Genomic DNA, 27,285 nt, shown 5'->3' with positions numbered 1-27,285 from the left:
TAACTATGTCGACCTAGGAGCTATACCTCTCATGAAAGTGGAGTTATTAAGTTGGCATAGCAAACAAGTTACATTGGAGGGTCGCAACATTTTGGGGGAGACGCTTACAGAGTTAGCAAAAAGAAAAGGAGTATGTAAGCTGCCTTACATTGACCTACCTCTGAGGTGTAGACCATGGCTTAGTGTTGAAGAATTTGCACAAAGGAAAAAGGTCTGTAATGAAGGTGTTTTAGGAGCTATGTGAAATAAGCACACAAACTAAAAACAAAGGAAGGGAAAGTTTATGGGCTCAGTTTTGGTTCTTCTACGAGTCTGTTCTACACTGGGTAGGGGGGAAAGGTGTAAAACAGACTGTGAGTTGGATTGTTTCTTGTGTGGTGTTTGTATGTTGTTTGTGGGTGGCAGGGAGAAGGAGAAAAAGAGAGGAGGAACTGCATGAGGAAGCTGGTTATGGCTCCTTGATTCTTAGGCCAACTTGCATGATCCCAAAGGGCCTGCTTCCATCGCACGCCTTCCCAAGGGAGTGTTTCCACTGACTTCATTGAGGGTTGGAGCAAGCCATAATGGACTACAAGCCAGCTGAGAAATGGCACAGAAGCTGCACTGTGACCTATCCCTGCCTTATGCCAACACATCTCCTCTCTCCCATGAGATGCTCCTTATGCTGAGGTGAGAATGGCAGCTGGTGTAGAAGTCAGCTTTGCTGGCTTTATGCCAGTTCTCAGATGGGCAGCTGCAGCCAGATACTGGTCCCTTTGTGTCACTAGGGCTCAGAGAATGTAGCCCAAAGCTTCTAGCCACAGGAGAGGAGCACAGGGAGGGCACTACTTGCTCTAACTGCTCAAAGGAAGTAAACAGAATTTGCATGACAAAGCCATCTTGATACACAGACGTAGGGGAGGAAGGCATGATTCAACTGTCACCTTTCTCCGAATACTCCCTTTGGGAGCACTAACACTGCCAGTAGCCCTTGCTGCCCCGGATTTTCCGACCACGCCCTGGCGCCCCTGTGAGTGTGCTGTGGAGGGCTTCCTGTACCCTGTACATATCTCTACTGGATGAAGGAGCCATTTCTGAATGTAAGACCTTGTCTACACTGGGGCTTTCAGCCATCAGCGTCCAGCTGCCAGTATAGCTGAACTGGTGCAAATTGCTAGTGCAAATGGGTAAACCACTATAAATCACAATTGACACTGTGTATTTTATCCTTCCTTGAAACAGGGGCAAGCTAAATTGGTGCAACGTGTAGTTTAAAGAGGCTTACTCTGACTACACTTGGGGTTTATACTGCTGCAGTTACAGTGATGCCTGTCCTACCATGGCTAAAACTGGGGCAAATCCCAACTGTAGACCTGGCCTAAAGGAGAATGGTTTTAGCTTTAAAATCAACACCCCAGTTGATAAACTGAAGCAGGATTTAATCTATATAAAAACATACCGAATGGCATAATTTAGCCTTTAAAGTGAGAAGCAAAACAACTAATGAAGGACAAGCTTTAGAGTTTGGATATGGTTCAGATAAGCACCCAAAACTTGAGATGCTTATCCAAAGCTTATCTTGTGCACAAAAAGCCTTATTTCAAGAGCTCTAATATATGTAAGCAAAAGTACTGTAGAATGGAAATTCTATTATCAGGAAACAGCACCTTATGACAACATTCATGTGTTAAGTAGTTAAGCATCAAAGTTTAAGCAAAACATTTTCCAGAAAACTACTTCATGGAAGTATAAGACTTGGATGAAATCCAACACAGAGAAAGAAAATATTATTAAGGAGAAAGATAATACAAATGCAATTAGGCTATCAAGCAATAAAACTCAATATGTGCTTGATATCTGAAATCTTCCAAGCTTACAATGAATAAGTAAAGCAGAAATCAGAGGCCTTAATCTTCTGAAGTCTTACTGTCCAAATTCATGGTACTATTATCTGAGAGTTTCAAAGATATTGTGACTATTTATTCTCAGAATATGAAAGCTTTATTTCTATGAATAACCTAAAACTTGGGTAGGGACAAACTATGTATCCCTGATTCATTCAACATTGAAGAATTGTTTCAGAAAAGTACACTTCTTTATTTCTAACTGAGTTTTCGGTACGAATAACCAGAAGGGAGAAAAGGTTAGTGTTGAAGAACATTTTTCATTCGGGTATCCTGTCCTTCCCATTAATGACAGAAAACACTTCAATAATAGCTCGCTTTCCTACTCTACATTTTACCATTCCTAAATGACTCAGAAAAAAATGTCATACCAGATGAGACCATTGATACATCTAGTCTGGCATCCTAATTCTTCCAGTGGGAATATCTGATACCATTCTCCAGAGGGAGGCAAATAATACAAATAATACAGCAAGCCAACTGTGCTTCTGCCTCCCCCGTCTGATTTCTCCTCCCTTGCCTCTCAACTCTTTGCTCCTTAAGCTTGTCCACTCATTACCCTCCTCTCCCCTCAAATCTGACCATTTTATTGATTCTCAGCTTCATTTCTCCAGTGTCTGAATTCAGAAATCTAATTACCACCTCCCCAAAATCTCAAATTGCTCAGGTGAAAGTTTCTAAAAGGTGACTTAGTATTTCTCTGTCTGATTCTCAGTTGGTTTGTAGGGTTTAAACTTGTCAATGGTGTCACTTTTGCCATACTACTATATTCATAGCAAAGGTTCAACTGGAAATTAGAATTCCCACTCTTTGATGTTGTGCCTGGAGAGCACCACAGCATTTACCAATCAAAATGAAGGACCTCTCAAGACCATGTATTTTTTTCAGTACATTTCTCTATCCAATTTGCACCTGGCTTTAATTTTGGTTAATATAGAAGTAAATGGAAAAGTCCCCATTGACTTTCATGAATAGACTTATCGAGCATCCTATGAAGAAGTGTATGAATTTTTAAGCTATCATACAGTGTCATCATTTTCATCTTTAGTGTGAAATCACCCAACTCAGAGAAAAAATACAGAAACTCATCTCCCAGTCAGGAACAGACTGCACAGATTTTTCATTAAAGGGAAAAATGCAGGTGCAGATTTGGTTAACATTGGCTAATAATACCAATTTGTTATCCCAAAGTCAATTTACATGGGAATGGATAGTCAGCTCCTCACTCTCACCCCTTTCCAACTGACTTCAAATGCCACAGTCTTTGGTTATCTTCTCCCCGCGTTCCTAAGGCATCACTGGGTCTGACTCCTGTTATTGTAGCTTAAGCTTCTTTCAGTAGAAGGCAATTATTTTATGTAAACAGGCTTACTTAGTAGAGATTCATATCTATTTGCTTTTTAAACTGCTTCTGTGGGGTAGACAAGACATCTTCATTAAGTTACCCATGATTATTCCTAAGGCTTTTTCCCTACCAGTGATTGTGTCAGTGCATAGTCCATCAGCACATATGAGAATTATAAACTGTTTTGATATTTATTTATGGTAAATGTTATTTGACACCATGTTGCACAGCTCCTAAGAATCTTGCATCTTCACATAATTTAAATGGCATGTAATTAAAATCATAACATCGAATTGTTGCATCCACTAACTTTAATAGAAGACGGAAACTTATTTTAATGTGATAGATTGGAATAATGGCAGAGTTTGCACTCACTTTTGGAGTAGCTGGACTTCCAGTGAGCCATGGGCCAGATTTACCAGTGAGCTTCAATTTCAGTAATGCAAAGAGCTATAAACCCAGCTCAGCTGGCCAGTCAGGATAGATTTAGGGCTGCACTGCATCACTGGAATGATGCAAAGGACCCAGAATGCATAAAAGGCCACTATGTTTTATTTTTGTCCCTGCTCAACTTTTCAATAACAATAATAGAGTTGAATGCAACTTGGGGGAAATCCTGGCCCCAGTGAAGACGATGGCCAAACTTCCATTGATGTCAATAAAGCCAGGATATCACCCCTTGTGTTTATAATGGAATAAAAATTGTTCACAATTTACAATGATCTTTTAGGAAACATTATTCAAAGCCACCTCACTGTACCTTTTCCTTTCACATTTCCTGGGAACCTGGAAAACAGTAAAGGCCAAACTGTGGAATTTAGCACCTGCCCAAGCAGGAGGAAGCAGAGATGCTTTGTTCTTGCGGAGCTCAGGGAGACACAATCCCATCTGTGCACAGGCAGATTGTACAAGCTGCACCATAGGAACCCTCTCGTCTGTGGACTTGTGCCGTGGAGTGTGGAGCAATAGCTCCAACTCTCCACTGGTCCTGCAGCTGCACATGGAGGGATCAGGTCTGGCTGTCTTCACGGATGCAGCGAATGTGATTCTGAGAGGCCCTTGTGAAAGCCATGCAGAGGGCAAAGCTCTTGATGCTCTCCCTCGGCATATCCACATAAGGGCCCGTCATAGTCTGACCTTAATTAAGCACCTGACTTCCTCCATCCTTTGATCTTCCTGTCAGGGAGGCTTTTTCCTGAGGTTCATATAAATCACAATTATATACAGTTGGCACCCCCTTACAGTTTGAAAGAGTGCACTGGTTCTAATGGAATTCCCAATTTAAAGATAGGGGACATCCCTGGGTACAGTATTTCAGACTAGTGTAAGTTTTTAGGTGCTACAACTGTACATGCTTCTTTAACATGCTTGTCCTTAAACTGTTTATCTGGCATGTCAGCAGGCAGCTGGTGGAACAAATAGGAGGTCCTGGGAAGCACATTCATTTTTAAAGTGTTAATACACCCAATCCAAGAGACAGTAATGTGCTTCCATCCATAAAGTCCTTCTTTAAATGTTTAAAGGGTCATAATTTAAATGAAATGCATCCTCCAACCTGGAAGGTATAAACATTTAAATGATTTATCTATCAGGAAAAAAGGTGAACCTAACCAGTAAGTAATCCCTATCTGCATCTGAGAGCCTGATTTACAGTCTCTCTAATTTAGTTTAATTTAGACTTTTATAACCTAAAAACCTTCTTATTTCTATTACATTCCTTCCAAAATACCAGGAGGATTGTATTTGGATTAGTTATAAATAGCAGAGAAACCTCTGAATACAATGCCATCTGAGAATCAGTTTTGCTGGCATTGCCATTGGGATAGTCATTTTAATAATCATTACAAGGGATTTCAGAATTACTGCAAACAGAAGTGGTGACAGACTACCTTTACTGGTGCCTTTTCACAAAACAAAGTTCAATAAGTCATTCCAGTTCTCAGTTTTCTTAGTTGTGGCTGAATGGGTGGGGAAGACAAAGTTTCAGTAGTGGAAGATATTTCTAGTAGTAGTGAAAATTCATGGCTCATTTTAGCATCTGCCAGTAAAAGAATGAAAATATGTTCTTTCATAGTGGGGAATGGATATAGAAAATGATGCAAATAATGATGCATGGCTGAGAGGGATGCTGTGTTTCTGGAAGGTACCACAAAATATTATGATCCACCATAGTATGCAAAAAGAAATCAAGATCCACCTTAAAAATGCATCAGAGTTCACTTTGTGAGGCTTGCAAAGACTGCACCAAGTTGGAGCAACCAATGTTTGATAATGGGGTTTGAAAGCAGTATAGTAGAGGCAAATATTTTTATCCAGCTCCAAACAAGTTAATATTTGATTGAGAATACAGAAAGTCTTGGAATATAGTTGCCTCCACTAATACTTAAATTTCGGAAATGTTGTTCATGATTTCCTCATGGTTCTCCTGGAGACATTATATGGTTGTGCTAAATTAGCTCTACACGTTTTTTCCAAAACGTAGCATCCTATAAAAACTGTCATTACAGTGTATATTTTAGTTCAGTGGATGCAAAGTTAGACTGTTTGTTCAATGCCTGATAGCTTCTTGCCCTTGTATGAATTTTGTTCCTCTATCAATAGGAATTTATTTTGTTAACAAAAATATATGGCGGCTACCTTCTTTGCAACGAAGAAGAAATGTTTGTAAAAAATGCATGTGTAGCTGGTTTTTTTAACTTAAGTCTTTCGATACTGTTTTGAACAAATCTAAAGAGATTTTAAGACATTTTGTATAATAACATTCCCAAGGGTCATATGCATGATCGTCTTTACTAAAGCTTCTTTCAGTCCCAGTTGAATAAATATGTATTTTATTTCACTAATCTTGAAACAACAGGAATAAAGTTTACCCAGGTCCTTTATACCTCAGAGAACAAAACAAATACTACAAATCTTTAGAGAGAAAGGATATACAAAAGGGCTTGAGGTGAATGTTTCAAAGCAAATACACTTTAAATGATGTGCAAATTATTTCAGCACTTGAACATGATTTATGAAAGGGGATTAGTCCACTGAAACAAGAACCCAGCCTAAACCGTTGGGTTTCAAAGTCAAATATGAGAAGTGGTTGCAGGAGAAGGAAGAAAAAAAAACCCAGATAATAATCTATAGTGAAGATTTCTGATTGATTTTCTTTAACTTACATTAGCTATCACTGTCATTTAAGTAGTGGGCAGTATAATATGCCTTCCTTTATGCTATAATTCTCCATAAAAATTAAGTATGCAATAATGATAATTACCTAATAATGAGGTAATTAATACCTCACTATCTTGCTATTCACTGGTATGCCCCACAAATGAGTATGAGAAGCATGAAACAATTAAAGATTATCCAAGCTCAAACAAATAACTTCACAGTGAGTTGTGTGTCAGCGAATAGACCAATGAGTCACAGGTCACATCTATAATAATATATTATATTATATTGTAATATACCCACATACTCTTCAAATAATGGGTAATAGCTACTCTTAAGTACTATGAAAATGATCACTTCTATGTAATTGTAAAGATTAATCAGTGAGCTAACTTTTCATGGTTCTATAATGACCCTGATGTTCTAGTAGGTAAAGGAAAATTTAATGATCCTGTTCAAATATGATTAATATCTAACTTCTTCCTGACTTAAAATCTGGACTTGGTTCAATAAAAATGAATTAAGTGAACATGCAGCAATTCTCTGCCAAACTTTTACATGGAAGTTGGTTATGCCCAATTTAAAAATATGCTATTAAACCCAAATAATACATTCTGGAAGGATTTAGAAAAGTAAATACAAATCATTGTGCAAGAAATGACCTGATGCAATAATAATAATAATACAATGACATATTAAAAAGCAGCAGAACATTCAAATTCAAGAAACATCTATTGCTTTTAGACAGCAACACGGTAAAACCACCTCCCCAAAATGGAGAAGAACCCTGGTTGACCTACTGAGGTTGACGCAGGGTGAACGTAGACACTGCATGACTTGTGTCGACTCCGAGAGTCCTCCAACAGTTGTCCCACAATGTCCCATTCCCTGAAACAGTGACTGCGCTTGTCACTATTTTAAATTCCACTTTTTCTTATCAGATGTGGAACTTGCCAAGCCAATTTGCAGCAGCCTCATCACCAAAGTACAGATCCTCAGACCACAATCAAATCTGGTCAGAGGTCAGTAATCAGTGATGTGTGACTTTAAACTTAACTGCTCTGGCTTCATTGATACCAGAAACCTTACACCCCTTTAATCTTCCCTGCCAAACGTGTTTTTGAAATGCCTTTTCCTCGTTGCCCATCTTTCAAACACACCTAGCAACTCTCCCCTTGTTCTCTGCAACTGCCCAACCGCCCACACCCATGCACTAGACATGCTTCTGCTTGGAGTAAACAGGAGATATTGGATCTCCTGGGCCTGTGTGGAGAATAAGTTTTGCAAACACAGCTGCGGACTAACCACAGAAATGTGGACATGTATGAGCAGATTGCATGGGGGCTCCAGGCAAAGGGGTACGGCAGAGATCAACAGCAGTGATGTGTAAAAGCAAAAGAACATAACCAGGGATAGCGCAAGCCTGGGGAAGCCAACAATAGATGTGGTGCTATGCTGCATACCTGGTGCTTTTACAAGCACCGCGTGCCATATTGCTGTAGACTCCAAAAGCACTCTGCAGACCACTGTGGATACCTTGGTGAAGCCTGAGGAAAAAGACCCCTCCTATGAATAGTAAAGAGGAAGATGAGGATGAGGACAAGGACAAGAGGGAAAATTTGGCAGGGGACTCCAGCCATGTCATGAGCCAAGCCCTATTTGAGACACCACCACAGTCTAGCCATTCCCACCAGCAGACCACAGATGAGATGATGAAGTGGAAGGGACTTTGGTTAAGTGTTTGCATAGATTTTTCCTTATAATCCTTAAATGCAAAGATGGTGCAAGGCCCATCGCCAAGCTAACAAAACAAAGTATCAACCTTTTATTGTTTTATTCATACAAGAAGAGTTAGAGGTACAACAAACAGAAATAGAGTCATTGGGTTAGGTGGCAGCAGGGTGGGGGTGGAGGGGGTAGACCACATGGAGCAGTTTGTTTATATTCATAGGGATACCCCTTTTATCCTACTGACATATTGTGACAAAACTTTCATGGAGATACTTTGCAATTCTCTCCTGAAGGTTTCCAGGGATGGCTGCTTTATTTCTTCTTCTGTGGTAGGACACTTTTCCACACCACTCTGTGATGAATTTGGCTGGCACCATTGCAGTAAATGGGCTAGCACTACATAGGCCCAGGCGGGACACAAGTAGTAGTTGTGCTCACTGTGCCTTTGTGACCCTCAGGAGCAAGATATCAGCTAATATCACCACTACCTGTGGAAAATAGTGTCAATATTCAGTGTCATTGTCCTGTACTCATACTGATGGAATAGGGATTAAAATTGTATCGCTCCAATCAACAACAAAGTCCTTCCCCTCCATCCCTGATGGGTGATATTTACCATGGCTGGGATGGAGAGTGATGCTTGGCTGAGGTGCACCCAAGCTGAAGTGTCAATAAGTATTTCTTATTAAAAATATTTAAGAGAATAAGAGAAGGGAGTTTTGAAATTTATGTTTCTCTCTTCCTTGTGTCTGTAAACCAATGATACATCTGTCTGTCTTTATCAGCAGTTTTTGGCATGGCGTCCTTTGAAGAGTGCCTCTTCCATGGATACAGAACTCCTGAACCAGAGGAGGAGGAAAAAGAAGTGGACTAGGGAGGATATGTTCAACAAGATCCTGCAAGCCAATATGACTGACATCATGGAGAAAGACAGAGAGGACAGGAAAAAGGCCCAGGACTCCAAGCAGGACAATGAGCAGGAAATGAACCAGGTCATAATGCGTCTTCTTAGGCAGCAAACCAAAATACTGCAGACCCTGATTGACCTATTGCCTGATTGGGGCAAAAATCCCAGACTCTCCATCCTTTTCAGCCCTTGGAGAACTCCATGTTTGCTGGTCCCAAACCCCACAACATACTATATGCCCTCACAGAGTGCATCATTACCCTTACCACTCTAGCAAGGAGAACCACAGCTTCACATATACTGACCTGTGCGAATGATGGTGGGTATAGATGTACCCACAATGGACTACATTCAAATAGATAGAAATATTTACATCCTTCTACTTTTAAATTGCCACCCATTAAGTTTATGTTAAAAATTTGTATAACATTGCCTGTGAGGTTTTTTGCACATTGAATTTCTGCAGGTTTTTTTTTCTGTTCAATAAATTTCTAGTTTTGGAGAATCAAATTTTTTAGTTCATGATAAATATTCCAGACTGCATAGTGGTAGTCAAAGCAAACAATACTTGTAAAAGTCCACCAAGCACATAGGTTCAAGAAAACACCCAGACTTATTTATAAATTAACAGCAATAATTCCTAGCAGCACCCAAAGCTGCTGGCCCAGAGAACATTCCAGAACAGAACACTATTGGATGGAAGACTGTTAAAATGTTCTTTCAAAGCGTCCCTCAACCACATAGCTCCACACTGGGCTCTTATAATAGTCTTTGTGTCTGGCCGCTCAAAATCAGCAGATTGTTACTCCCCATCTGCCCTCCACTCTGGCAACTGCTTTTCTGCTTTTGTCTCACACATACTATGCAGGACACAACAGGCAGCTATAAACACCAAAATGTTTCTTACTGAGATCCGATTTAGTGAATAAAAACCACCATCATCCCTTCAATCTGTCAAAAGCACATTCAGCAATCCTTCTGCACTTTCTGAGCTGATAGATGAATCTTTTCCTGGAACTGCCAAAATGGCCATGTACAACTTCATGAGCCAGGGGAGCAAGGAGTAGGCTACCTCCCACAGAATCACTATTGGCATTTCAATATTGCCAATGGCAAGGTGGGCTGGTACCAAAATATGGATATGACTACTGTCTATTGCCCCACTGCAATTTGAGTACCCCATTGCTGCAAATCCATCCACTATTGCCTGCACAGGAGGAGATGATTAATGTCCCTACACATTTGCATTACAGTAATAATAAATAACAATACTAATAATAATGCACCAGCAATCTTCTGGACTTTCATTTTTTACATCTCATTTGGAACTTGTATGCCTTTATAAGTGGGATTGGCTTCCAAATATAACAGCCAAATATAGAGAAAAATGTAAAATATTCAGAGTGATTGCATGAGTAACTCCTAGATTTTAAGAAGGTACAGGATGCTTACCAGAAAAAGGACATTTTTAAAGATAAGGGGAAATTACAAGTAGAAACAATAAAAAATAATACAGTCAGTTCAAGCTCTTATACAGTATACAGCAAACAAGGAGATCAAATTGGGTTTTTCTAATATCACAGGGTTGCTTTTTAATTTCTAAAATATTTAATTATTTTGCCTTGGCAACCTAAAACTGAGGAACAGATTACTGTTCCCACTGCATAAGGAAATAACTGACAACAATTAGTATTTATTCTTGTTGCTTTTGTAATAAAAATAGAATTCCATCACTTTCAAGGAAATGTAAAATATTAATAAGAATGTGATGAACTGAGTAAATGTGACGCCATAAGGAAATGATGGAGAACAGGTTGGAAATATAGTGCTTTTGGAATGTACTGCATTATCAAGCTTGTGACTGTGCATTTTGACAAGAGCAGCCCTCAGATTGATATAGTAGCCAAAGGGCACTCTTCCTACTGAGAAGCCGTTTGTTTCCATTTGGAAAAGGGAAGAAAAAAATGGATTCCAGCCTACAATCAATAGAGAAGCTTCTAGCTACTCAAGCCCTGTCTCATTCACAAGAGATCACTAATGAGTGGGAAAAAAAGCATGAGATTTGGACCAAAATGCAAAAATCACCACCTCCATATGCAACACAAAAAATGTTAAGCCTATTACAGAGCAAAAAGTGAGATTTTTATTGGCTGTGGACAAAAAGTTAATATTTATAATTGACAACACACAAAACAAAGTCTACTTTCTAGAGAGCATGATTATTTAGGAGAATAGAAATGAGTTATTGATCTATCTATAGGGGTATCTAAAGCATCAACAGTTCAAATCCAACTATACTAGTGGTGAATTTAAATGATTACCATAAAATGGCTGTTCAGTGCCAGTGTAAAATGAACCTGCTGATCACAGGCCATTTCCTAGTGAACAGGTGTCTACACCACAGAAGGCACCATTATAGCTGGCACTAATTAGCACAACTGTTGGCAGTCTCAGGAAAAAGGCTAAGGTCTGAATGATCATGTACAGATTATGAAAAATTCCCACTAATTAAAAAAAAATCTGGCGGGGTTTGTACCCGGGCCGTTGACTAAAGGGTGCTGGTGTTGCTAGCCAAATTTCTTGCACCAAAGGTATAGGATCCCAGAGTGCAGGATTCTGCTTTAATGCAAAAAGTGTTCCAACTGGGCTGAGCGCTCCTATTACCATTGACACAGGGCAAGAGGCTACCCTACTGCATAAGTAGTAGCTGTATAAATTAAAGCTGTGCAGTGACTACTGTTGTAAAATACAAGGTAATGGATCCCTGCATATCAAAGGGCAGGACTGAGGTCTTAGATTGTAATGATAATGTTTATGAATACTAGGGTGACTATATTTCCCTATGCTGAATATGGTACACCTGTAAAATTACTTGTATTCAAGCGAGTTCAACAGCAATCAAGCAGAACTATGCAGTACAAACATTCAAATTAACATCAAGTTGACTGAGCCCTGGTTAAAAAGAAATACTGTGTAATTGGATTCTTTTTATTTACCTTCTTATCCTTAAAACTAGGGTTCATATGGGGAGAGATGACACACACACACACACCCCTACCCCGCCCCCCCACCATTCCTGTACACCTCTTTCACATGGAGGGCTGACCAAGCAACCCAACCCTCCCTGCCCAGGGCTCTCCACCCTCCATGCCTGGCTGGGCCCCCAGGAGGGACCTGCGGGCTGTCGGGGGGGGGGGGGGCGGGTGGAGGGGAAATGACCTAGGCCATGTCTTTACAAAGCTCATCTCTTCTCTCCCCTCCCACCCACCCCCCATGTGGCTGGAAGCAGCTTGTCCCTTCCTGCCCGCACAGTGTCGAAAGGCAGCTAACACCTCCAGGCTGCTGCTGGACATCAACATAACCCAGCTGTCCCCAGCTACAGCACGGTCAGGAAGGGGTGAAGCCTTAAGGATGCATTGTGCACCAGGGCCCAGGGAATCTGACTGCAGGGGCTGCAGCGAACCCAGCCAGAGAGATGGCTCAGCAGAGGAGGGTGCTAGGGGATGGAGCAGCCCCGCGTTCCCTGGGGACAGGACCCGGGGCGGACGAAGAGGGTGCTAAGCCTCTGCCCTGGGGGTTGCTGTGGAGCCTGAAGATTCAGGGCATGAACTTGCTGGAAATTGCTTTCATAGATTCATAGATACTAAGGTCAGAAGGGACCATTATGATCATCTCGTCCGACCTCCTCCCCTCCCCCTGCCACTCCAGAGCTTAGATGAGGGGCAGAGAGACTTCCCTGTGCCAGCGCTGTGTGTGCCTTTGGTTCATGCAGGGCTCACCTCCTCCTGGCCAGTGCCCTGGGCCACAGAGTCTTCGGCTTTCCCAGGGCTCTGGCCCAGCCAGAGGCAGTGAGGGAAGGAAGGAGCCGGCCTAGCAAGCTGCTGGTGAGCTGAACGCTCTGACCAGGGGCTGGCTCTCAGCACAGCACTGGGAGTGGGACATGCCCCGCCAGGGGGATATGGAAGAGCTGCGGGGATGAAGAGGCAAAGCAGGGAGAAGATAGTGAGAGGGGGAGCTCATAAAGGGCCAATGGGTGGACAGCAGAGGCAACACATAACTGTCCACCGCCTGGCACCTATCCACACTCACCAGCCACAGCAGCTTGGAGTGCGCAGCTAGCACTGGCTGGAAACAGGACGGGGGCTGGGGCCCTGCTGGCTAAGAGCTGGCACACAGTGGGGGCTGCGCTGACAGACCAGCAGGGGGAGTGCCCGGCCCCACGCGCTGCATCTTCGCCATGCCACCAGCCTTACACACCCACCCCCATCGGCAGTCACTGCACACTCCCCTCGCTGCTGGTGGGCAGGCGGCTGACAAGCAGGGATCCGGCCAGCAGCAGGATACACCAGTAATGATGGGGCGGGGGAGACAGAAAATATGGGACAATTTGCCCATTTTAAAGAAAAAGTCAGGACACCAGCAGAAGGACCTAAATACGGAACTGTCTTTTTAAAAACGGGATGTTTGGTCACCCTAATCAATGCCACCATATCAACACAGGGAAACTTTGCAAACTATCAATTTAAGAAGAAAAGTAGATATTAGGTCATTGGATTTAATCCAGACCAGGTTAGTGGTGACTGAAAATCTGTATGACTGAGCTGACCAATGTTCTGGGGCCTGCGTAAACTGAGTTTGCTGATTTTCCAAATTGGAATCGGTGTCCAAGTCTCAAAAACCATCATCATTAGTAGTGCTAATTGCCACCATTTCTGGGAATCTCCACAGAGGCACTAAGGATTAAATGAGCATAGAAACCTAACTCTCACTCCTCATCACCTAGAGGTCTCCTCAGATCTGAACTGAGACATACACTGGTGGGACAGTTTCGGATGAAACCCGAGATAATTGTTGTCCCCACGATACTTGCTCAATCAATAAGCAGAAACTTTCAATATCTTGTGCCAGACCTTTGACACTTTTTTACCAGCATTATATTTAAAATGTAAAGAAAAAATTACAGATTAATCTGAATTGTCTCTGAATAGTAATTAAAGTTTTCCAGGCCGTGTCAGTAAAACTTTAGCTCACACCAGTTGCCTTCCTTCCCCACAAAGAGTCTTCCTAAGCTTTCAATTTCTTGGTTTCTGTCAGGCTGAGAAATAAACATGCTTTAAAAATCCTTTTTTTAAAAAAAAATTGACTTTGCTGACAGTCATCAATAAAATGGAAGTAACAGAAAGATGACAACGGTTTAAACTTTGAAATAACTTCCTAAGTGCACTTACTGCAGATACTGCACATATCTTCTCTGTGCTCTGCAGTCAAACTGGACAATGAAACGACCACCTGTTAACTGCTAACAATGTGTCATTACCAGTTCTCATGCCTTTTTAAAGCAATTTTGGCTCTAGCTGCCAATAATTCTGGCGACGATACTTGTGTGAACATTAAGGGCACAGAAAGCCAAAGGCAGAAAACTGACAATACAGTTTGTGCTTGGACTGCTAATAAGTAAGTGAATACTATGATTTTTCTAATTCTAAATAATTACTTAATCTCATGGGGGAAAAAAATCCAGATACATATTTTTAAGCAATGCAATCTACAGTATTTTAATATAAGCTTCAGTTTGGTGAGATTTCACACCAGATACTTTCAAATTTTTAAACTGTTTAAACAGCCTCTAACAAGAAAGAGGCCAATCACAACTCTCTAAGGTCTAAAAAAGAAATGTAGACTAAGTTTATGTCATTGGTGGTGATCAGTTTCTTCTGTTCTGTCTCTTAAATCATTGTTGAGTGAAATATAAGAATTATGATACCATGAAAACAAAAAAGGTCAGCAAATGGTGAGACAGTTGTAAGGCACTTTGCCATTAACTCTAGTTGAAACAGAATCAGGCCCTTAGACTGTTTCACGGCTTGTTGAGCCTTTTTTAAAATGTGTAGCAAAGAATACAATGTAATAATATAATAAAAGATATATAAGAACATTCTTACATGCTACAATCAAAGCTGCTTTACACTCTATTAAAAAGAGAAAAACAAATCTATTCAACTGGACAAGCTACAGAAACCAAATATGGCTATAGGTTTCAAAATGAGGGAGTTAACTGAATTTACTTTTGTATATACATATGTAATTCTCACTGTTGTTACCTATATTTACACCCATTTATCAAGGAGAATAAATCACCCATCCATCTAGCTGTGGTATTTCTAAGGCTTGTATCACCTTAACATTTAATACCCCGATCCTGCAGAGAGTTATGCACAGGCAAATTCCTGTGCCTGCACAGAGCTCCACCACTTGTGTGAATTTCAAGGCACATGGGAAACTGAGTTTATCCTAGAATCAGTACATGTATCTCATATAGAAAAAGGGAAACAATTCTAGTTTTGAGGGTGTGTATGGCATCAGGAACCCATGAAAAAGCTCTGTGCCTTTAGTCCTCACAAAATCATCAACATCTCAATACAATTTCAGAAAGAAAGATTATCTGGAGCAGAATAAATCAACACTGATTTCAGAGAATTTTTCCTTATAATCATCCAGGCAAATAAAGTAAAACTTCAGACTTTTGGAATTTAGTTTTTTTCATAAAATTATAGTAATGTTTCTAGTTGTCTGAAGCAAAGGATCTGCCTTTTCCGGTACACAACTGAAGTGCACAAACTTCTATCAGATAAAATTCCTCTATCAAAATTAGTTATTTTCCTGAAATAGAAATAAAGTCATTGTAATAGAATGTTAGGATAGGATCCATGTCTCTTACTTTTAAAATAAACACCTTGGATATATGTCTTTGCTTCATGTGAAATTTATTTAGGTTAGAAGACAATGTCCCCCCAACTCAGATACCTGCAGATAAAAACTGTCCTTTGCTTAGACGTAAGTTATTTACCCAACAAGGGCAAAAATAGGCCCTAATATTAAGTTCCTAGTTTCATTACATTTTATACATAAAACAAATTATCTTATACAAACCGTTATTTAGTTTAAAAAACTTACTTAGAGATCTTCTGTGTTCAGACTTTGGTTCTTTGGACTCTGTACTTAAGCTGTTCAGTAATTCACTGCTAGAGGATCTTTGAAGTTTGAACTCCAGATTTCTTGGTGTACAACTCTGTTCTTTTGGCTGGAAATAATGATTTTTTTAAAATATTATATGGAACAATTAAGTACAAAATTACAGAACATTCATAGAATCAGAAACGGATAGACACTTATACCAGATGATATAATGAATATTTAAGTTAAGGAAAGTGTAATACAAAACCTGTTCACCATAAGACTGCTGTTTTATAACCCTTACAGTTGGTTTTAATTTCTCAGATAAATTTCAGATGCTAAATTGGAAAACAAAAGGCCTAATTTTTTATGTTGGTGACTGAAATGATTTCCCCACTGCATGTGTTTCCAAAGGGTGTTTCTGAATTATTGCAAAGAGGAAGTTTGTTTAAAATAGTCTGGCTTCCTATCTTGGAAATTACAGTAACTGTTGAGTTTCAAGTACCACTAATGTGGGATTGGATTCAGTTTGAATGCATTTTGGAGGTGGAGAGAAGGAGAGGACTCAATGATCCCCTCTTGTCCTACTTCACCCATATAGAAAGCAACCAGAACGGGACTGGTCTCTTACAACAAGAGGGGCGGTGCTATTGTAGCTGATAATACTCAACACCCCAAAAGGGATATGACCAGGCAAAATGGAGATGTAATCACTCTGGTGCCCACAAGCTCAGATGAATTTTTAAAGAGAAATGCACGTTGCACCTTTTCATAGTTATAGTGGGGGGCATGGATCAGTGTTCACGTTGCCCTCGCCGTTGGTACCCGGCCCAAACCAGGGAAGCTAATGATCTAACCAGCAGACCAAATTTGGTGATGAATCCTGGTCATGTGGTACCTCGGGCACATTGCACATACACTGAGAAGACAGTGATAGCAGTTGCTGCATCTTTGTATAATCCTCAGTCCACGCTGACTTGATAACATGCACATGCCACTGTCCTGCATGGACAACATGGGGCAGACACTCATCTGGTATAAACTGTCATATTTCCACTGATGATGATAATTTACATCAGCTGAGCAGCTACCTTTATGTATTTCTTTGTACTGCCCACCAAAGAGACTCAGCCCCTTAAAGCCAGGATTTCACCCTTAGAGGCATGTTAAAAAAAATCCCAGCAACTGAATTTATGGGAGCTTAACTGAACAACATAAGCAAGAAAGAGCTTCCACAGAAACTCCACCCAAAACACTCCAATAGTATATCAAGTGACAGTACATTTGACCAATAAAATACAATGTATGAAGACATACATCCTCATATCAAACTTCCCTTGGCTGATTATAGCTTGCAGGTATTACATTGTTTATAGCTCTTTAAAGAAGCTGTAGCCATGTACAAATTAACCCTTTTGGATGTGTCACATAGACCATGTTCACATAGACCAGTTTCAGGTAACATCAACTCAGTTTCAGCAAAATCCCCTGGAAAATTCAGCAAACAAAGATAACTTTTCTTACTACATTTTGCAGTATTCAAGAGGGGTCAATGTCCTATAAAAAGAAATCTGCTCTTGGATCAGGCATAGATAGAAAAAAGGGATTTGGAATTTATACTGAGTATAGCAAAAAGAAAAAAAGAAAAAACTATGGCTGAATTGGGTTGGGTAATTAAAAATGGTTTTCAGAAAATACAGCCCTGCTTATTTCTAGAAGAAAAACCCCAGCCTTCCTGGGAGAATAACAGCAATCAGTTACAAAGGAATATTATTTGCTAGTGCTATTCTTGTGAATAAGTAATATGAAAATGCATAAAAGGCTCAAATGTATTAAGAGTTCTATTGAAGATTATATACTGTAGGCTGCATAAACAGAAAATGTAAAAATTCATTAGTTATTAAGCGCTTGTGTGCTTTTACAACCCACAGTAAACCAATGCCCTTGTTATTCCAGAGAAATAAATGCAGCATTCTGTTTTAAGACAGGAATCAAATGACTTTTTAGTTCAACAACCTTGTTTATCTGACTTTTTTTCTTTACAAGATATACATACATACATATTTATATATCCTTCAAATAAAGGAAAGTCTCTCTAGCTAGCTAGCTTTCTGCCTGTCTAAAACCTGTATAGATGCCTAAGCAAATGAAGTTTAAATTACTACATCTTAATTAATAAAGGTAACAGCCAAAACAAATACATACCAATCTGTCAATTGCATTTTTGATAGCGTGGAACCAATCCAATATGATGAAGTCAATATCTGACTGAAGGAGGAACTCATTTCCTGATATTGTTGTGATCTGGTTGCAGGAAGGGGGGAAGAAATGACAGGTAAGCAAACCAGGCAAGATAGATCATTTTATTTTATTTTATTTTAGGTAATATATATTCTCTCACACACTGAAATGCTTTCTTTTTGAGCCAGTAATTATCTCTTAGAGAACTGGGAGTTACCAAGCAGTTTTGAACCTCTCTTTGAAAACTGTTAGTCTATGTCACAACAAATGACTTATTGTCTCAGTAATATAACTATTAAATACAAAGAATACTAAAATAATGTTAATGTGACACAAGCTAAGAAAAGCCAGGGAATTCAAAGTTAAGACAGACGGTTCAAATTTAAGTTAAGGCTCTCTGGAAAAAAATGCACATGCGTGTGTTAGAATTAATTGTGAATTTCCTATCATTTTAGACTTCTGTTTCAACTCTGCTAGCATTTTTTTTATATTTGATTTCTCTATATTGAAGATTATAAATATATTTACCTAAGACCCCAGCATGCCTCTTTCTGAACACTTCAGTCAAAGTAACATTAATGTTATTTCTTTTTATAAAAAAACATACAGATATATCTACAGCAAAGTAATTAGGAGCCCATTTACCAAGAAAAATAGTTTATTTGAATACAAGTCAATTTACATTTTTGACCCCCCACACTGGGAATATTTACCAAAAGAATATTAATTCCCCTGACATGCAGCTCTACAGTCTAATGTAGCTGGTAATATTTGATGCAAATATGCAGACATTATCTTTCTCTCAGTCTGAACTTTTTCTGAAGTGTTATAGGAATTATTCATATTTTGAGAAAGAGACACAGATAATGCCCATGTCATCACATAGAGAGACTGTGCATGAAAGATTCAGAGTATAGGGGATGTACAAGTGGTCTATAAATTTGGCCATTCATTCAGACATGCTCCAAACTTTAAAACTGGGGACCAAATCCTGAGGCTCTTACTTAGGTCTTTCACAAGCAAGAATCTCACTGAAATTTTTGTCCAAGTAAGGAATGAGGAAAAATGTAATAAGGTTGGCAAGATTTGGACTTGGATGTTCATTTAAACAGAGAGACATGATATGGTGTGGTGTTACTGTCTAGTCTCACTACACCTGGAGTTCATTTTAAGGCATCAAGGTGCAAAGGCCAAGTGTCATTATCACCTAAGCTGCAATGCTATTAATTTGACCACACCCTGGAGTGCTTAATTGCTAGTCAAACCTTCATCGTGGAGTGATATCCACAAGCACAGACCCTTATGACCACATGAGTCCCACTGATATCAGCACACATCATTTCCCCATCTCCTCTTCCCTGCCATGACACCAGAAAAGGTGGCAAAAGGCAATGCGGCCCAAGGCTTTACCAACTGTTCTGTGACTCTCTCTGTTTTGAGGAAACCTCTCTAAAAGGTGGTTCCAGAATCAGCAGCAGCTAAGGAGACTCCTGGCAGCACAGCTCCATGAAGCCATCCTGTCAGAGAGCTAGGGAAGGTGGGGCAAAAGGTCCAGGACCTAGTTTCAAGTCACAGGGCTTCTGTGCAGATATACATCTGCAGACTCCTGCAGATCCACTGGGATTCCTGGGCACTGGAAGTGGACATGCTGCCTATTCCATCATGAGCAGGAAGGAGATGACAGACTTTCAGAATGATTGGGGAAAATTCAGAGCCCCTTCCAGAAAGGAGCCGATCAGCCCATAGCATAATCCCTAGCATAATCACTATCATGTAGATCTCAAATTCACTGATTCCCAACACCAGTGTTGTTATCCTGCTTGTGAACTAAAAAGGTAAGATCCCCCTCTCTTTTTTTTAGCAACAGTACAAATTCAAAATCCAATTTAAAGTAACCAGATCTCTGATTATTTCTCTGGTTTATACTGAAAGCTTTTGGGTTATAAATGTATTACATAACATCACAATTTATTAACATACACATGCAGAAATTAATTCAACCAAACACAGAAGACAATCCAATCTAATACATCTCTTTCAGTATAAACAAATAATTATTACAATTATAAAAAGGAATAACATTTTCAAAGTAAGAGCAACATACATTATTAGATTTATTGTATTTTGAAGGTTTAAGAAGGACACAACATAGTTCAGTCTTCCGTTCAGTAAATTCAGGCTTTATTAAAATACACGTATTTCAACATTGCAACAACATTGTACCGTATGATATGAAAAAGAGACACTTCATTGCTAACAAGACTAAAACAAAATACATTTTGAAAGTTTCTGTGTCTGAACGTGTTATTGTAATAATCATATATAAATGGTGATTTATGAATAAATCAGTAAAATAGATCACAGAATTGTAGGAAGATAATTCATTCAAAATATACTTTCTGTAAGATATAGTTCAAGTCCGTTTCTCTCTTTCTTCATACTAATCTTCACAGTAACTAGGCAATTTCAAGAAGACTGCTACTGCTCTCTACAGTTTAAATGCATCCACTTCTTAATTACAGTCAGTAATTGACTTTGTTCTGCTCCATTCCAGTCATTCACAGGAAAGCAGTTCCAAAGGCTTTGGCTGGTAAATCCCATTTAATGTGTAGGTTTCCCATCCCACTTTTATATATTACCTCTTTAGGATTTCTGATAAATGGTTCTTGGAATGGATTGCTAAACCATACTTGCACTTTGAACAATCAAATTTCCAACACCCTTGGGAAAAGACATCAGTAAAGAATTCTAGCTTTGACTAAACCTTGTGATTGAACAATTTATGATCACTGCCCTAAATGCTGTATAACTAACAAGTGTAAATGGTTCAGTATTAAGGCGTGCTAACACGCCATCTCTTTATCAGGCATAGCTGAAATAAACATAGGGACTAGACAAAAATGAAACACAACTCTGCAAAAGTATGAAGAGCTCTAGCTAGAGCTGCCAGTCTCCATTTTGCCTATTACTCCTCTTATTTAAATATCTCCTGAAATCCTTTCTCTCTGCGTATCATGTTTTCAAGGCATGTATTCTGGCAACTGTGTGTTGATGTACCTTTAACAAATTGCTGATATTGTCAAAACATACTAGACACCTAAAAGGAATAAATAACTTGTATAGCGCTCTGTTATTTGGGGAGGGAGTGTCATCCAGTGGTTAGAACAGATGACTAGGAATCAGGACTACTGGGTTCTCTTTCTGGCTCTGTCATTGACTTGCTATGAAGACAGTATCCCATAGACCACCTTCCCTTCCACTGGTCATTGAGTAACATTCTTTTGGGCAACTGCAACAATTGCTTATGGGGAAAATATTTTTAACTATCTTTAGTGCAATTTTGGAGATGGAATCAAGGGGGAGAAGCCAGCATGACATTATTAGCCAGCTTTCCACAGGCCATTGGTGGCCTGGACCTCAGTTTGGTAACCATTGTACTAGTTCAAGAGAGCCACAAGGGCATTTTTACATGACCTCCAAGATATTGTTTGAAATATCTGTATTTCTATTTGCATACACATTTCTATACGCACATTGCTTTACTTCCTATGTTTGCTTTAGCCACATTTAATAAGGTAGAAGCAATTTTAAAGATGCTATTGACATACAATATATATAAGAGCCTTGGAAACTCCAGGGAGGTTAGGAGAGAAATTCATATGAGAGAACAAAAAGACAAAACAAACTTATAAGTGCACTTATATCAAAGTGCACATGTTCATCTCTTACATATTTAAGTCCTGTTTTTAGTGATAGGCTAATTTCAGACAGTCTAGAGCAAACCTTGATACAGGGCACCTAGCAGTGAAGTGAAAAGTCCACTGGGGGTGAATGGTGGGAAGAAGTGGCAGCAAAAGATGGACCAACCTCTCCTCTGAAACTGGAGGGGCTTGAAAGAGAAGCCCAGAAATCAATGTGATAGTTGGTGATAAGACCAGGGCCCATGGGGAATGTGGCCATTCAATGAGTCCTTGCTGCAGCTATTACCATTTCTCTGGAGCTCTCAGTAGAACACAGTTCTGTCCCCCATCAAGGGAAGGTAATTTGGCCTTATATAGCACTTTCATTTCTGAAGATCTCAAAGCACTTTACAGACATGAATGAATTAAGCCTGACACCAATCCTGAAAGACAGGTAATATTAATCCCACTGTACAGATTGTGAAATGGAGGCACAGCAATGTTAAGTGACTTCCCCAAATTCATAGCCAAGAAAAAAACCTAAGTCCAGAACCCAGACCTGTGCTTAAGTCACAAAAACATCCTTCCAGTCACAATAAACACAAGATATGAGATCATTGCCGGAAATATACCATATATCTGAAAGCTTTTAAAAAGGAAACAATAGCAAAGAATCACGAACTAGTATTACAGAGCTTATCAGTTGAATTCTGAGTAGCCCATCTGTGCTTTATGAACATCTGCATCAGAATGGGGAGGAGACAGAGCATAGGCTGGGACATGGAATCACCCTACAGCAATTACTTCAGTCTGAGGTTGCAACACTCCCTTATGACCCAGTACACTCTTAATGTAGGGGGATGACAAAAAGATGAACCCAGTGCAGAACTATAGTTCCTTGCACGTTCACTCCTTAAAGTGTCTTGAGTGCTGGGATGCAGGCAGCCTATGTAGAACCATGCCTGTTGACATTCCAGGGTCTGAAACCCATCATGGGCTCCAGGGAGCCTATAAATGCAATAAGAAAAGGAGTACTTGTGGCACCTTAGAGACTAACCAATTTATTTGAGCATGAGCTTTCGTGAGCTACAGCTCACTTCATCGGATGCATACTGTGGAAACTGCAGAAGACATTATATGCACAGAGACCATGAAACAATACCTCCTCCCACCCCACTCTCCTGCTGGTAATAGCTTATCTAAAGTGATCATCAAGTTGGGCCATTTCCAGCACAAATCCAGGTTTTCTCACCCTCCGCCCCCCCCCACACAAACTCACTCTCCTGCTGGTAATAGCCCATCCAAAGTGACCACTCTCTTCACAATGTGTATGATAATCAAGGTGGGCCATTTCCTGCACAAATCCAGGTTCGAGGGAGATAGCTGCTCCCCAACCACCTCCACAGCACCATTTCTTTCCTAAGCATGGTGACTGGCTGGGCTGGGGAATAAGGTGGCCCTATGTGGGGCAGAGGAACTCCATGCGTGGCCCTCCAAAATGTCTGAGGAAAATAAACAGCATGGGGCTTTGTTATCCTTTCGGTGCCCCCTCTCCATGAGAGGGATCAGGACGGCTAGCAATGACTGAAGGGCAGCCTTGGGAACATGGTACAATAGACACACATTTCCAGAGTTCAAGGGTTGGGGAGCATGTGAATTGGGTCAGTACTGTTTCAGAGAATCAGGGTCTCCTACCACCTATCTCACAGGGGAGTAAACCCTGTGCCCTATGAAATGATGTGGGTGAATCTCTGCAAGAGGAACATCACCGAAATTCTAAACATAAAGGTGTCCACTAATTCACAATTAAAATACTTTCTGTTCACTAAGGGGGAAATGCTGGGTGCATAGGTACCAGATGACATCCAGTGAACAAGACTGTTACATTGCATTTATAGGTTTCAGAGTAACAGCAGTGTTAGTCTGTATTCGCAAAAAGAAAAGGAGTACTTGTGGCACCTTAGAGACTAACCAATTTATTTGAGCATGAGCTTTCGTGAGCTACAGCTCACTTCATCGGATGCATACTGTGGAAACTGCAGAAGACTCTCTCACCTTTTCATGTTGGGGAGCGGCTATCTCCATGCACAGATCTGGGGGTTATGATTTTCTCCTCATAATAATTATACAGCAATGCACTGCCCCCCCCCCCCCACCCTATTGACACATGCCTGGGCCTGCAAATGCCTGAATTTCACCCAGAAACAAAAGGTTAAGAAATTAGGTTTTTCCCCCTTTTCTTTACATTTATCATTAGAATATAGCATAATTTTGGTACAGAATACAGCAGATATTCATGGGTTTATCCACACCCTAAGTGAGCAGAAGTAGAATTTAATTAAAATAAAGTTTGGAGATATTTGGCACTTCTTAGTGGTTTAATTAATTTGGTATGAATTGTATTTGAATTGAATTAAACAGAAACAGAGATCTGTAGTTTTTTTTAAAACACCTCAAAAGTGTATTTCATTGCTAGAAATTGATCTAAATTATTTTCTCTTTGATAATCAAGTCTCTTGCCATGTTTGTGCTGAATGAGTAAGCAGTAAAAAGAAGACTATATAAAATACTTATTTGTGCTCTACTATAATGACGTAAATATGCAACAATGAACAAAATGAACAAAAGCAAAGAAAAAATCAGTATTCTACTGCATTTTATTCACCTTGCATCACATACCCATGCTATGATATCGCCTATCAAGCTAACATTGTCATGGTTATGCTAATAGTTAAATTACTTAGTGGACTGAAAGGTGTTTATGACCACTACGGAAATTACATTATCAGACAGATTGTCTGTCTCAAATTACAGTCTGGCTTAACTAACCTCTAATAGTCCTTCTGACATGTCAAGCAAAGTTAATATAAAAATGAGGGTGAAATATCAATTCGAAGAAAAAGGTCTTCTATCAGCTCTCCGAAAAAATGTTTCTTGTTAAAACGTTTTGTGAGAAAGTATTTGTCTTGTGTTCCCAATGTTGCTAGATGTTAAGTAAATATATGCTGATTGCAAAAAAGTTGCTTTGGCAACTTTTTTATTAAAATGCATTTGTAACCCCCATCTGTCATGAAAGTTTTGAAAAGTTTGTTTACTTTGGATAGCCGCCTTATCCAAGGTTACCCCAGCAAACAATGATGGCAGTCTTCAGAAGTTGTGTGAGGAACAAGCCACTGGGGATCCATTTTTGTTTTAATTGGCACACACAAACACTTTTCTGGTCTGTCAAAAAGATCAAACTAATATGCATGGAGGGTGTTATATTCTCAGCTTTTGGGAGTAGTAAAGCTCCCTTTATTTAAGTAATTTAAATGATAGACTGCAAAAACTTTGCAAGTCAAAAACATGTTTTATACTTTCTTTGGGAATATTTGTTTTGAGCAACAGCAAATGTTCTACATATCTAACAATGTTGAACCTTATGTTATAATTACCCTGATTCTTTTGACGCTTCAAATAATTGTTACTAAATCCAAACATTGCTAAATAAAAGAGGCAACAAATAACTCCTGCATTTTTACAACTTCCCCAGTGTTAACAATTGCGAGCCCATTTTATTCCAGAAGTTATGGGATATGTTTTCAGTGTGTTTAGGTCTGATTGATTTGCATGTACATTTGGTGAAAACCTCAGTAGTGCCATCAGATCAAAACAAGCTGCTCAAGTAAGTAATTTGTTATTTTACACAAATGTTTGGGCTACAAGAAAGAGTGGTTTTCAAGTGGATACAAAATTCTGCTGGTTTGAGGTCAAACTTACAAGGAAGAGTGCTTTCTTAATTGACATTGAGATGTCTCTTTGATACCCCCAAACAATTTTGCCCTCAGAGTTCTTAGAACAGACACTTCTTCAGCATAATAAAATCCTCTGTACTCAAAGTTTGGATTGTTCAAAAGAGAAGATGTGTCTCTGGGTCTAATTCTTTCCTCTTTCACTTACCCTTTACCAGTTAATTGCACCAGTTACTCTTGAATAACACCAGCGTTAGTGAGGAGAGAATCCAGTCCTCTATATGCATTATAGGGCAGATTCTTTCCCTTCTTCCTGGGCTATGAAGGATCCCTGAGGCAGTAGAATGGATCTGATTCCAATTCCAAGGCAGATAGATGGTATTTGGGAAGCTCCGGAAGGGGAAACAGACCTTCTGACCAGCAGCAGCACAGATAGAAAGGCAGGGAAGAAATGGGCTGGAGCTGGTAGAGCCTATGCTCCGCAAATAAGTCAGCTATTGTCCCCTGTCACAAGAATAGACAGAGATGAGAAGGCTCTCCTAGCCTGTCTTAGAGGGTTAACATGCAGAGAACTGTAGGTATAGAGGACTCGTCCCCCTTAGCTTGTGCAGAACACCTTAATGCCAAGCCTGGCTACTGAGATTGGGAGCTGAGATAGAGGTTAGTAAAGCCAGACTGTAATTTGAGATAGACAATCTGCCCATTGCCTATCAAATTGAATAAAGTTGAATTTTCACCATTATAATTTAAGTTATGATTATTTCTAGTCACCTTTTTTTCAACTCACAAGCAACAGTTTCCATGATAGTCTTCAATTAAAAAATATTATTGCTCTTCTGGTTGAAGAAGTAACTGATGAAGGATTATAAATAATGCCCAAAGTTACAAGCTGAGAGCACTTTTATCCAATCAATGCCACATTTTACTCCCATAGGGCACAAATGATTAACTCCAGAAATCCTGTTCAGTCTACGTCTGGCTAGTCTTTTTGTCAGCAAAATATTACTGGCCAGCTTGGATGTCAGTATTGTCAAACTATTTTTAATGACATGATCATGTCTTGGCCTTTGAAATTGTGTTTTTCCACTGACAAGTATAATACGTTTTCTCTCTCTCTCTCTTCTCCCCTTCCCTCAGGGAAGAATGGAAATGTACAATGAACACAGAAACAGACCATGCTGGATGTCATGACACTGAACCCTGCCGTTCACCACTAAGACCCAGCATCAAGCACCAGTGTTGCACTCCCCAAAAGAGCTGGTTAATGTATGTTAGGATTGAGCACCTTCAGCTGAGCCTGAAGACTAGCCAGGCCAGCCTGTTGGCTCCCTGTTCCACTTCCTGTCCCCCTCAGCCTGGTTCTAACCATTGAGCTAGGTTGCTGGTGCTTGCCCCTGACAGTGGAACCGATGAAACGCTTCTGGCTTCCCCAGCTACAAATGATGTAATGGGAGCGGGGCACATTAGACTTCTGTCGGTCATTCAGGCAAGGGAGCTGGGGATGGCCGCCATCAAGGCATAACGGTTTTAAAACAGAAAGCATTAGGAAGGTAAGAAGGGGGAGAGGGAGACAAAGGCAAGGGAAGTAGGAAGGAAGATAGACAGAACACATGATTGAAGATGGAGAAGCAAGAGAGATAATCAAGACACAATT

At 39.9% G+C, this 27,285-nt stretch overlaps 1 protein-coding gene across 3 annotated transcripts in view; it reads right to left on the bottom strand.

The window, feature by feature from the left end:
• Nucleotides 1-27,285, bottom strand: part of ARHGAP15 (Rho GTPase activating protein 15) — a 441,049-nt gene that overhangs the window by 194,542 nt on the left and 219,222 nt on the right. For all 3 annotated transcript variants that reach the window (XM_007057477.4, XM_037912146.2, XM_037912147.2), the window contains exons 7-8: nt 18,185-18,283; nt 15,980-16,106 (exon numbers count right to left, since the gene is read on the bottom strand). In XM_007057477.4, coding sequence (XP_007057539.1) covers nt 15,980-16,106; nt 18,185-18,283 — 226 coding nt within the window. The remainder of the gene's footprint in view (nt 1-15,979; nt 16,107-18,184; nt 18,284-27,285) is intronic.

Source organism: Chelonia mydas, chromosome 11 (genome assembly GCF_015237465.2).
Source record: "Chelonia mydas isolate rCheMyd1 chromosome 11, rCheMyd1.pri.v2, whole genome shotgun sequence".
Taxonomy (NCBI): Eukaryota; Metazoa; Chordata; order Testudines; family Cheloniidae; genus Chelonia; species Chelonia mydas.
Note: the sequence above shows the minus strand (reverse complement) of the source record. Positions and strands in the feature narration are given on the sequence as shown.